The following is a 12,466-nucleotide window of genomic DNA, read 5'->3' as shown; positions in this document are numbered from 1 at the left end:
GGCATCCAGAAATTGTACCAGCTCAGATCGTCTTCCGTGCAATGAAGATTTTGGACCTCCACTGAGATGAGGCCGACTATATCTGCTATACTATAGAGGAGATGTGAACTCCATGTGATCTTTTGCAACAATACAACATTTGTTAGACTGTATATTTATAATCACACCCTCCAGTGTCACCCATATGAGGATGAGGTTCCCCTTTGAGTCTGGTTCCTCACAAGGTTTCTTCCTTTACCATCTAAGGGCGTTTTTCCTTGCCACTGCTGCCTGAGTCACCTCAGACTTGCTCATAGGGCATAAATACATACACATTGTGAACAAAATCAATCTAATATTAATCTCAAATTTTGTATTCTATTAATCTTTATATTATTCTTTATATTAACCTTTTGTTTTATGTTTATGTTCTGTAAAGCTGCTTTGATACAATGTCAATTGTAAAAAGCGCTATACAAATAAACTTGAATTGAATTGAAGAGGTCTAGGTGGAGGAGCAAAGTTTATGATTAGACTCTAAAGCTTTATCCTAGAGGTTTGATTGAACACAAAGCGTCAACTGAACCTTTACCTCCAGTCTGGGAGACTCAACTAATCTTAGTGGTTAAGATGTTGGACTACTAATCAGAAAGTCATGAGTTCGAATCCCAGGGCCATCAAAGGTGCTACCACTGGGCACTTAAGCAAGGCCCTTAAAAGGTCCTCAATTGCTCAGCGGTATAAATGAGATAAATGAGGATAAAGGCGTCTGCTGTAAATGTAAAATCTAATGTACTATTAGATTTAAAGGCTACTTAAAGGCAGTTAACTCACTAATACACAGGTCACAAAATATAGTGTAGACTTATAAAATATACTTCAGAGTACAGTTCAGGTGTGTTTAACTACACAAAGTCAATATTTATTTATTTCTCCAAACATCTGCACACATCTGTACTTTATTCGTAACAGTCCTACTGATTTGCCACCAATCTATACTTCTACATTACTCTGGATACATTTCTATCTGTTTTTTTTCTCGTTCGCATCTCTAGAGTCTATTTTTATGAGCCAGAGAGTCAAACAAAGCATTGTACCGCACTGTGTGTCGCACTGTGTACGGACGGCGGACGTCTATGTAAAAAATCATGTTTTCATGTATTTATTATTAGATATTTAGGGTTTAATTCCGTAAACGTTTAATAAATATAACTAAATATCAGCATGACAGCAACTCGGATGTGTAGGTAAGTCGATGAAAACCGTTCCCAAAGCAGACACGCAGGACGATAAAACGATAAAGTCGTCCGTGTTGCCATGACAACGCACAGATCGACCGACAGCCTGGTTTCCGGTGTAATGAACTAGTGCTTGACGAGGAATGTTAAGTTCTTGTAAACAGATGAGCAGTGTGATACACGCACGCTGAATGTCAGCTGCTCGACCAATCAGATCAGCAGAACTGTTATTGACATTCACTTCTAATAACAGACGTTTTTTCAGACTACATGCGTGCATCAGAACAAGAGAAGTCCTGCAAGAGCAAAGTTTATACATTTCTGTGAAGTGCCAAATGAACTACACAGAATGGGGGGCCAGGTTAACAGGTTTCGCACAAACAATTACACCTACGGTGGTACATGATGACGGTCCGGGTGGAAATCCACGAGGACGTGAGGAATTGTGGACCATGGAGCTTTGAGGCAACGAGTCTACCTGCGTCTATTTATGTTTACAGGACAGATTTTAAAAAATAATCCACTCACCTTCTGGCGGTCGGTTGGAGGTGGCCACGAGGACCACGCCACATGTAAACAAGCCTTCAAAGAGCTGCTTCAGAATCATGGCACTGGCAACATCAGTCACCTAAATCCGACCAGTACAACAAAAACAATTTTTCTTTAAAATTACATTTTTTAAACTGAAATAAATAATCTGAATTTACTCAGCTAGCTAGCTAACCTTGGTATTTGGCCTAAAAGCAATGCAGCATTTAGCTTTTAGGGATTTTTGTGTTTTTCTGAGGCTATGGGAGCAGTCCCAGGTGGAAAAGCTGAGGATGAGCAAAAGACCACTCCTTTGCCTTGAGCTAATTACCACAATTGTGATTGTGTGAGTGTGTGTTTGTGTGCGCACACACACATGAATACCAGGTGTTGTTGCATTTCAGATTGGCCAAGGTCCATTGACCACCACACACAAACACAAAGCCACTCCACCTGACGGCAAAATGGCCACGTGGAGCTGCAGCTTTCTGTCGGTGATGAAGACAAGTGTCTCGAGGTGGCTCAGATGAGCTAATCAAGTCAGCACAACCGGACGGAATAATAATAATACAATAAATAAATGAATGCATAAATAAATAAATAAATAAATAAATAAACAAACAGTGCGATACGAGGCAAAATCAGTGACACAATGGATGCCAGATGGCCACACACACAAACTGTACATACACACAAACACACACAGATGCGTTCCCATTGTGTTCTTAAGGGCCTGGCATGGCCGTCCCTGAATCTCGGGCAAGCGCGGGGGGACGAGTGGTTCTTTCATTATCATTCTCATCATCGTCATTGTCATTATTATCATTTAAACGTTGCCTTTTTCACAGCAGCGAGCTGTCGCCTCACACACATCTGCAAAAACACAGGAGCTGCTGACCCTCTGTGAACAAAAGGAGCCCTTTAGTCAATAACCTACAAATGAGATCCTCTTCCTTTCATATTCCATTTCGCTCACTCGCTCTTCATCCCTCTTTTCCAGCTAGCTTTCGTCTTTTCGTTTCGGAAATCTTTTGTGTTTAATATCCTGTCAATATGAGCAATATTTTTGTCCGCGCGGCCCTGAGTGAAGACTATAGCGAGTGCATTTTAAGTTGTACGACGTCCTTCAGTGAATAACAGATTCTTCAGGTTTCTATTCCATGGCCTACTGTACATTTTTATGAGTGCCGCTTTTTCCAGCGAGGACTGGAGACACATGCTTTTTTGTTGTTCTTCAGCACACCGCCCTCACACTCTGATGGACATTATAGGATTATTTGTTTAAAAAAAAGGGGGGGGGCACTTAAGACAGCCATACCCTTAGCATATGTTGTTGTTTTTTTTTCCACTGAAGTGCTCTCTTCTTTTGCATATTAAACCTTAGGCCCTCAATGTAACCCTATTAGCATCTGTACTTTTGAGTGTGTGTGTGTGTGTGTGTGCTACAAAGCTGAGGTGCTGCTAGCTGAATTGGATCACATGTCCTTTAACTGCCTATGGCCCGTTTCAAAAGAGTCATTTAATTATGACCTTTTCATCTATCCTGTATTTGTTTTTTTGTTTGTCACACAGGCAACATCACACACACACACACACACACACACACACACACACACACACGGTGTATTGATTGCCCGTTTGAGCAGAAGAAAGCCTCGGCGTCGTCGAGGACGACCTCAAAAACAACGGCGCAAATATTTAAATGAGCTTCCAATTACGGCGGCGGAGAGTCACTTTTGTGCGGCGCGCGCGGGTGCCAAATTACGCTCTTTTGATCTTAAACCTTTACTTACTCAAAGCCGGCGATGCGTAATTTCGGACCGAAGGCTGAGACAATGCCTTGAGCGGTTGCTCTCTTTCCTTCTTTCTTTCTTTCTCTTTTCCTCTCTCTATATCTCTCTTGGCCCTTGTCTCAATACCTTGTGTTCATTAGGGCAGCGAATGGGGGGACAAAAAGGGGAAGACTACAAATTACTGATAATGACGGCTGACTAATGAAGAGAACGAAGAAATTTCATTAGCATTTAAGAGGCGAGGATGCGCGCGACCCGCCGCGGCTGCTCTCCATTACCCCTTCACTTAAGGAACACAGAGGGGACGTCTGAAACCCGATGCCTTATTTGCATGCCTAAGTGGACGCGGCTCCTGATTGGTAAGGGTCCATCAGGCTCCTAATTTATGTATCCCAAACAAAACACGGCTACCAGAGTTCCGTGTGAGCGCTTGCCACGATCCACAAGTGCAGGAAAGCCGAGCGCGAGGACAGCGACGCGTGACAAACACGCACACTGTGGACTTCAGACGTGTTTGCGCGCGCGTGTGTGTACGTGCATGCACAATTTATTAACATTTGCAGATTTGAGATGAACAGCATGTGAAAGACCTGCTTATGGAAAAGAATCACTTAATAATAATAATAATAATAATAATAATAATAATAATAATAATAATTATAAATCATCTTTTGAAGGACTAGATGTTCTTCAAAACCGTGTTCTACATAACTGTGTTCGCGCACTGTGTTTCCTTTTTCTGATTAGAAATGAATGAAAAGTTAATAAACATAAGTCATATAGCTTTCCTGGATTTGTATCTGTTTGTATTTAGGGTTTGGACTCCACTAGATGGCTCCAAAATGTACAAACATGTCAGTTTTACATGCTTAAACATCACCTTCAAGTCCTCAAACTGATAATAAAAATAAAAATAAAGAAAAAAAAAATCACAGTTATTCAAGCAAGGTGTTCAATCGCTCAAAACCTGAATCGTGTTGAAGGATGATTTCTACGTTAAATGTAGGACGAGTCCTGCAGTGTAGCAACAATGCATTTTAATAATATTAATAAAAAAAATACAATTTAAAAAAAAAACAACAATAAGAGCAGCAGCGTTTAGAAAAATATAATCTCTAATAGCAGAGTATTAATATGTCGAGTACTGGAACCGGCATTACATTATACAGCGCACATGATTTATTTTGCATCTCAATGTTGTTATTTCCATGCTAACGATCTAACAAATTGGCTTTGTGTTTTTTAGTTCTTGATTCGCAAACACCTGTTGATCGCCTCCACCCACGCGCAGCCCTGAACACCTTCTGCGACTCCTCAGCCTGCCTCCCTCCTCACCTGAAACTCATCCAGGCATAAGAGGCAGGTTTCCTCGCCGATCTCCATAGCAACAGGGAAGATGGGGTCGTGCATTGTCAGTTCGCCCGAGCTTCCCTTCGGCAGACTCTGCTTCAGACGGTGGATCCCTGGAACAGAACGAATACAATCAGTCCTCATAAAGTAAATAAAAAGAGCAAATGTTATTATTATTATTATTGATAATATTTATATACATGCATATATATTTATATACATGTATATATATATATATATATATATATATATATATATATATATATATATATATATAAATAAGAGTGTACTTGTGTGTGTGTGTATATATATATATATATATATATATATATATATATATATATATATATATATATATATATATAATATATATATATATATACACACACACACTTATTTATATATATATACACACACACACTCTTATTTATATATATATACACACACTCTTATTTATATATATATATATATATATATATATATATATATATATATATATATATATATATATATATATACACATACACCTAGATAAAGAGAGCTTACTTCTGTGTATGTCTAACATAAAGGCGTTAAAATGAAGTCTTTTTTTCCTGCGATTTTCTACATGAGAGTAAAACATGTCCATCAGCATCGTTTTTCCAGTGCCTGAGAAGGAAAAAATACTTTCCAGGTTATACTAGGATGCAGTGATGTACAGAGGTGTATTACAGTTAAACACAGACATCGAGTCACTGCCGAATAAAAAGTTGATCAAAGTTCTGTGTTTCGATGCATCTTTAATGGCTGCTGTATAACAGTAGAGTTCAGATTAAGATGTGCGAAACTCACCAACGCCACCGTGAACGTAGCATCCACGAGGGGAAGGCGGCTTCAAACTATCCTGCGAGACAATTGTGACAATTGTGAATAACAAACAAACAAAAAAGCCCCACCTCTTTGAATGAACAATAAATGCTTACAGATTCATGATGATTTTCTAGTCAGCATAAAAATGCTGTGGTTAATTTGGACACATTTTTTGGGTCATTCTTCTGCTGCCTGTTCCTCAGACTCCACATTGCTGTGTATCTCATAAGGGGCCTGGTTTATCAATCTATTCGTAAAAACAGAACTAAAGTATTTTTTCCCCCAATGTTGATTTTCCATGAACGCAAATTCCCAGGCTCAGGTACAGCATAACAGATTTGCATTTCCATTAAAGACAAAGTTCACAAAAAGACAAAACTGACACTCAAAAGTTATTTTGACTCACTAAAAAAACAAAAAATATATTATTTTACAGTGTATCAGCACCTGAAGGACCAAAATCTGGAGCCAAGTTTCAGAAAAGGTAAAGCAGATGTAAATGAATCAGGAAAAGTTTACATTAATTATGCATTAATTTGCATATGGAAATATGTTTCAAATGTACAGGCTTAATGAGCTTCCTAGAGCTTTTGGAGGAGAAACATCACAGATCTTCACAAGATCTCACAGATCCTTATTGATCGTCTTCAACAGTAATGTTCTTTTGTGTAGAGCCATTCTTATTTTTATGCTAAAAAGCTCTAATTTTGTCTAAGAGAATTTGGGTGCAGTCCAGGTTGTGGCACTGACACCAGTTGTTTGGGATCTGTGCCAGAACAACGCACCAAACTTCAAACAGTTGGAGATCTAGAGACTTGGTGATCCTCAGAATGCTCCCAACTCCTGAAAATCTTCACCTGTGATCCTTGGAGAAATCTGCCTCACTAAGCACCCTCTTCACTATGCGTAGGGGTAAATTATACTTGCGTCCTTTTCCAAGCAGGTTCATTACAGTGCTGGTTGCTTTACGCTTCTTAATTATTGGGTATTTACAGATATGTAGCTATTTTTATAGCCACTTCATGTTTTATAGCCATCAACATACTTGGGGCTCACATCATTTAGGTATTTGTATTCATTCTCATATTGATACAGCTGATGTCATATGTGTCCATCCCACTTTAAAAGAAATAAGAAAGATCTTATTTAGTTTTGCATTGAATAAACAGTTTCACATAAAACAAAACAAGAACTGAATTTCCACAAATGAACCAGTTTAAAAAGTTTACATCCCCCTGAATTCTGATCCTGTATATAATTACCTGGCCACATTTCATCAGAAAAATCCTTCAGGTCCTTCCAACATACGAGTTTATATTTTTTCAAAATGTTTATTCAGTCCTCATTTATTCTGGGTCGGAAAATAACCAATCAAATAATATGCAAAGAACAATCCCTGCCTAAAGTTTAGCCTCGTCAAGTAAACCGGGTTCAAATCAGAAGCACCCCCTAAGCCAACACGCTCCATCTCTAGCCAGTAATCCAGCTACATGTCTAACTGATCTAAACTTCACTGTTAGCTAGTTAACACTAGTGTACGACTGAGCAATGTATAAACGAAGTCCAAGCATAGCTCTCTTTATGTTGCACATCCTAGCCAATTTGACTGGAAAAATTCTGTTTAATTTTATTACCTAAACTTATATCACACACTAGAAGTGAGTTAATCATTTTCTCCTCAAATTATTCTCCTGCCAATTTCACACAACACTAGTAAGCTTTCCGAGTCCAACCTGGGAGTGTGAAGGCTAACACATGCTTCACATGTCTCTGCAGAACTTAGACATGTGAAGCTAACCAACCACTTCTTTTCTTTTCAAACACCTACGGCAGCGTAATCCTCTCAGAGAAAAGTGTCATCTGCCCTCTAGTGCATTCTGTGATCTTATGATCCACGTTCTCATTCTTGTGGTAACAAGACAAACACTTTTCTTATGCACCATGTGAGAGTCCCAATAAATCTAGAAATCACCTTGGCATGGAACAGACTTTTAGCTCTTTACAGTATTGACATTGTCTCAAAGCAGCCGTACAGAAGAATAAAAACAGAATAAAAATTCCAAAGTTTAAAATGAAGTTAGTATTTTTCTTTAACATCTACAGTATCCCTAATGATCAAGCCTGCAGTGACGGTGGCAAGGAAGAAACCTTGAGAGGAACCAGACTCAGAAGGGAACCTCATTCTCATTTGGGTGACACTGAACAGTAAATAATGTCCTTTCTACAACAGTTTGTAGTTTGTCTTCAAGTGTTCACTGCTGAAGGCCTGAGCACAAAGCTGACCCACATGACGGCAGTTCAAATCAAGATTACATAAAGGTTCATCAAGCTGTCGACTCCAGGAACTTTCTGATTTTCAGACAGAAATTCAGTTTCTCAAAATTTCAGGTAAAATCCTGTGTATTCAAAAATAATCTTCCCAGTACTATAAAATGTTATAATGTTTTTTTAAGAGTGCTTGATTTTAATGATTGGGTTTTAAGGTTTGACATGCAAATTGATTAAAGTAAGCTGATTGTAATTTTAGTGTTTTTGACCTCATTATCATCAAAATTTAAAGCCTACCAGCAAGTATGAAATAATTACACCATTGAATATTTGCCAAGGGGGTCCTAAAAAATGTGGGACTCGTGTATTTGATCAAAATATGATGGTCAGAAACACAGACATTGGCCCTCGCTTGGGTATTTATTATGGGGCTTCATCTAAATCAAACTAACATCATTTAACAAGTTCATATTAAATCTCACTTATTCTAGCTAACTTTAAAAAAATTGTCCTCGCCAGAAGCTAATTTACCTCATTAAATAGTAGCCGCAGCCCAAGTTCTTCATGCTAATCTTTATTTAGTCAGTCAGTGAAGCGATGACCCATTTGACTCACTTTGCAGCTCTACAAACAGGCATTCGGTGGTAACTCAACAGCTCATGTAACTCCTGATATTTGGAGCAGACAGGCATAAATTATTTTGACACCATTAAAAAGCTTACGGTCTCATCTTCCGGGGGATAAATATGTATTTTAGGTTTGCGTGACTGATTTCTAAGAGTAGGTGACAATTATTATAGAGAATAGAAACATCATCATGCTGCAAGGCCTCCCACTTCACGGGACTGCTTGCCCTGTTAAAATTCATGAAATACAAAAATCAATTCATCTAGCATCCCACACACGCATAAAAACACACACACGCTTAGTTACTCTGAACCAAACTGGGATAGCGTACACAAAATCACACATCGGGCTTACTTACACATACACTCAGGACCAAGTGATGCAAATTCAAAACATTAAGCTGATGTTGATCAGTGTGAAAGAGGAAAACAATTCTGAATGTCATTTGTAAATGTGGCTAAATGCTTTCATTTCAAAGCTTTAAATCCAGTACAGGGTGGATAACGAAGTCAGGCCATCCTTAAAAATATTCTTGTTTGCCGTAACCCGACCGACCCTGTCAATTTAGGACCGACTCAAATGTTTTTATTTTTTTTTTTGCTTCAAGACCGATTGACCAAGCCGGTTGTAAATTTGCGTTAAGACCGACCTCACTCACTCACTCATTTTCTACCGCTTATCCGAACTACCTCGGGTCACGGGGAGCCTGTGCCTATCTCAGGCGTCATCGGGCACCAAGGCAGGATACACCCTGGACGGAGTGCCAACCCATCACAGGGCACACACACACTCTCATTCACTCACGCAATCACAGACTACGGACAATTTTTCCAGAGATGCCAATCAACCTACCATGCATGTCTTTGGACCGGGGAGGAAACCGGAGTACCCAGAGGAAACCCCCGAGGCACAGGGAGAACATGCAAACTCCACACACACAAGGCGGAGGCGGGAATCGAACCCCAACCCTCGAGGGTAACCACTAAGCCACCGTGCCCCCCGTTAAGACCGACCTTTTTATTTTTTATTCTTTAAACAACTAATACAAATTCTATTGTTCGAAAATCTATTGCACGAATCGATTGGACCAACCAACACAAGTAAAATAGGAAACGAAACCAACGGAAATAGGAAATTGATTTTAACGGCTTTGTCTCGGAGCGCGTCCAGGTTCTTTTTTTTTTTTTTTTGGAACGCGTCACACAGCAACTGCAGCTTCGGACACACGCATAACAGCAAATAATACTTCTGCACAATGTTTCCCTTTTTACAACAGAAAAGTTAATGGTGTGTTCAACCGAAATTCATACCTACGTAATCACCATCACCAATATTGTACTTTTTTTTTTTACACTGAAACTTGAAAAAAAAAAATAGACCTACCTACCGACCCTTTTTTTTTTTTACTGTTAATGCAAACCAAAATATTTTTAAGGATGGCCTCAGACCGATTATGCACATAGTACACAAAGGAGCAAAATCTGTACTATCCGTCTGTTTCAGTCGAGACACAGTTGAATTTGACCCAATCATATCCTAAAACTAAAGAATAACCCCTTTCAAACTTAAAAAAAACCCACCACCACACAATAAGCAGTCAGTTAGTAAACCACAGCATGTCAGTAAAACACACACCTTTTTAGAATACCCTTCATCTTCTTGTGCGTCTTCTCTCAAAGCAACATCCTTTACGCTTTCCTTGTTCTTAACTCTATGCTCTGATTTGGACATTTTGTCCTTTCTCTTCATTTTCTCTGGAAGATAAAGTGGTAGGTTGGTATATCTTGCCATTTCTCTACTCAACTTCTCAAGCTGCCAAAGTGCTGCTTTCTGCAGACTGTCTTCATGGAGGAACTTGGAGTGCACCAGATTTTCATAGTGAGCGATGAGTCCAGTGGGTGTGGTGCAATCAGGGGTAGTCCACAGGTGTCTGTAGTTCTCAGATGTCCAGCAACCTGGAAAAAGATACCAGGTACCAGTTAGTTGTTGATGCTCTTAATAACGAATGGAACGGTCTGTGCTGGTCCTGGTGATTATTTAGGAATCAGAGTGCAAAATGTATGCACATAAATAGCATTTGTAATGATATTTAATCCATCCTAATCTACAGGGGCTGAAAATCAATCATGGAAGTTAGTATGTCAGCTGAAATGTTTTCAAATATGAATACTGTACTCCTGTCACTATGAGGGGCAATAGTAACCTTGTTGAACATCCAGGTAATTTCAATGACTAAAGCCTCCAAATACAGGCAACAGTAAGAACATCCATCAGCCTGTAGTCCAGGATCTGTTTAGACCAGGAAGCCAGCTGGACTGAAAATCAGTTAGGTTCAAGAGCTGATTCAGAAAACTGCATGACCTTCGCAAAGAAAACATGGGTTCAGCAACAAAGCTCATTGCTCATCAAAGAGTCCTCTGGCCATCGAACCTTTCAAATAAGCTCATCACCAGCTTTCAGAGACCTTAAATTCTCTTCAGTATTATGCACTAGCTTGTAAGGAAGATCCTTAAAAGACTCCAGTGCATAGAAGAGACCCTATGTTAAACTTCTGGGAAATTTTCATGGATGACAGTGAAAGTACCTTAAGACTTTCAGATATGTCTTAATAAGCTTTTGAGACCATAGAAAGAGGTGACGTACTGCAACAGCTGCCAGAGAGAATGGGAACTAACCAACATCCAGCAGTCCATGAGCCTGCTGTGTATCAAGTCACCAAGGTAAACCTCTATTCACAAATGCCATGTAAAGGAATACACAGGCAGTCTAATTAAGGTCATGTGTTCAGAAGCTTTTTCTAAATGGCTAATCTTTAGCTGTTCAAGGAATAGTCTCAACGGTACACGGTCCGTTGTGGTTACAGCCAAACCTGCCATGATATCCATACACCAAGAAAGCAACCTGTATTGCTTTCTCACCTTCACAGAACTCATAAGAAGCCTAGGAGCATGTGGGGCCAAGGAAGCCATGTTTAGGATTTAATAACTCTAAAAATATTACTTTCAGCCTCATAGAAGCTGGCTCACAACAGATGGCTAGTTCTTAAACTTTTGGGGGGGCGGGGGGGTTGGGGGTGTGCACAAACGTTCCTAACGAGTGTTATAGTTCCACTCGACATTAGGGCTGGGTGATAAAACATTAACGATATGTATCGCGATAGACACGTGATCGATATCAATAAAAAATATGTTCGATAAAACGTTCGATATTTTTTATTCTTCATAGGAAGAAAACAGATTGCGAAGCAAGTTTGGTTGCATTAACAAAGGCACTCACACTCTGGTAAACTAGCAACGTAGGGAGAGACACGCTAACAGCCAGTCATGTAACAGTATCACGTTTGGTTGCGCCATATCGTTGTCTCGTGCTTCAGTAACCGGCGACTGATAAGCAGAAAATGAGCGCCGCAGCGAGCGAGGAAATTGTAAATAAAAGAGGAAAAGTCAGCTACTTTTTCATATTTCTGCAGGTTTTATATTTCAAACAATGTTACTGTACTGGATCAGGTTTGTTTTTTTATATTACAGATGTATCTCAGTCTACCTCAGTTTTATTTACATTTACAAAACACTGCACATATTTTAAAACACTTTATTCACCAGAAGGTGAACAGCTAGTGAACTTCCTAGCACTAAACTTGCACTAAATTCTCAGGTATCTCTATGTTTATATTTAACACTTTGCACTATTTTATTACACTTTATTAAGCATTTCTTACATTTTTTTTTCATTTTGCACCTTAAATGTTAAGAGATAATTGTTAAGTGTTCATTGTGACTTTAGACTTATGTTTACATTTTAATTATTTGAGTTTACCTGGTTGTTGACATTTCT

At 39.1% G+C, this 12,466-nt stretch overlaps 1 protein-coding gene across 3 annotated transcripts in view; it reads right to left on the bottom strand.

Moving 5' to 3' along the window:
- afg1lb (AFG1 like ATPase b) overlaps positions 1-12,466 on the bottom strand; it is a 30,953-nt gene that overhangs the window by 16,903 nt on the left and 1,584 nt on the right. For 2 of the 3 annotated variants that reach the window (XM_060882817.1, XM_060882815.1), the window contains exons 2-5: positions 10,268-10,587; positions 5,720-5,771; positions 5,435-5,536; positions 4,874-5,001 (exon numbers count right to left, since the gene is read on the bottom strand). In XM_060882817.1, the coding sequence (XP_060738800.1) occupies positions 4,874-5,001; positions 5,435-5,536; positions 5,720-5,771; positions 10,268-10,587 (602 nt within the window). Of the gene's footprint in view, positions 1-1,745; positions 1,846-4,873; positions 5,002-5,434; positions 5,537-5,719; positions 5,772-10,267; positions 10,588-12,466 lie in introns of all 3 variants that reach the window. The other variant, XM_060882814.1, reaches the window with a different exon arrangement.

The sequence above is a fragment of the Tachysurus vachellii genome, chromosome 12, assembly GCF_030014155.1.
Source record: "Tachysurus vachellii isolate PV-2020 chromosome 12, HZAU_Pvac_v1, whole genome shotgun sequence".
Lineage (NCBI taxonomy): Eukaryota > Metazoa > Chordata > Actinopteri > Siluriformes > Bagridae > Tachysurus > Tachysurus vachellii.
The sequence above is the reverse complement of the archived record's forward strand: the minus strand, read 5'-3'. Positions and strand labels throughout refer to the sequence as shown.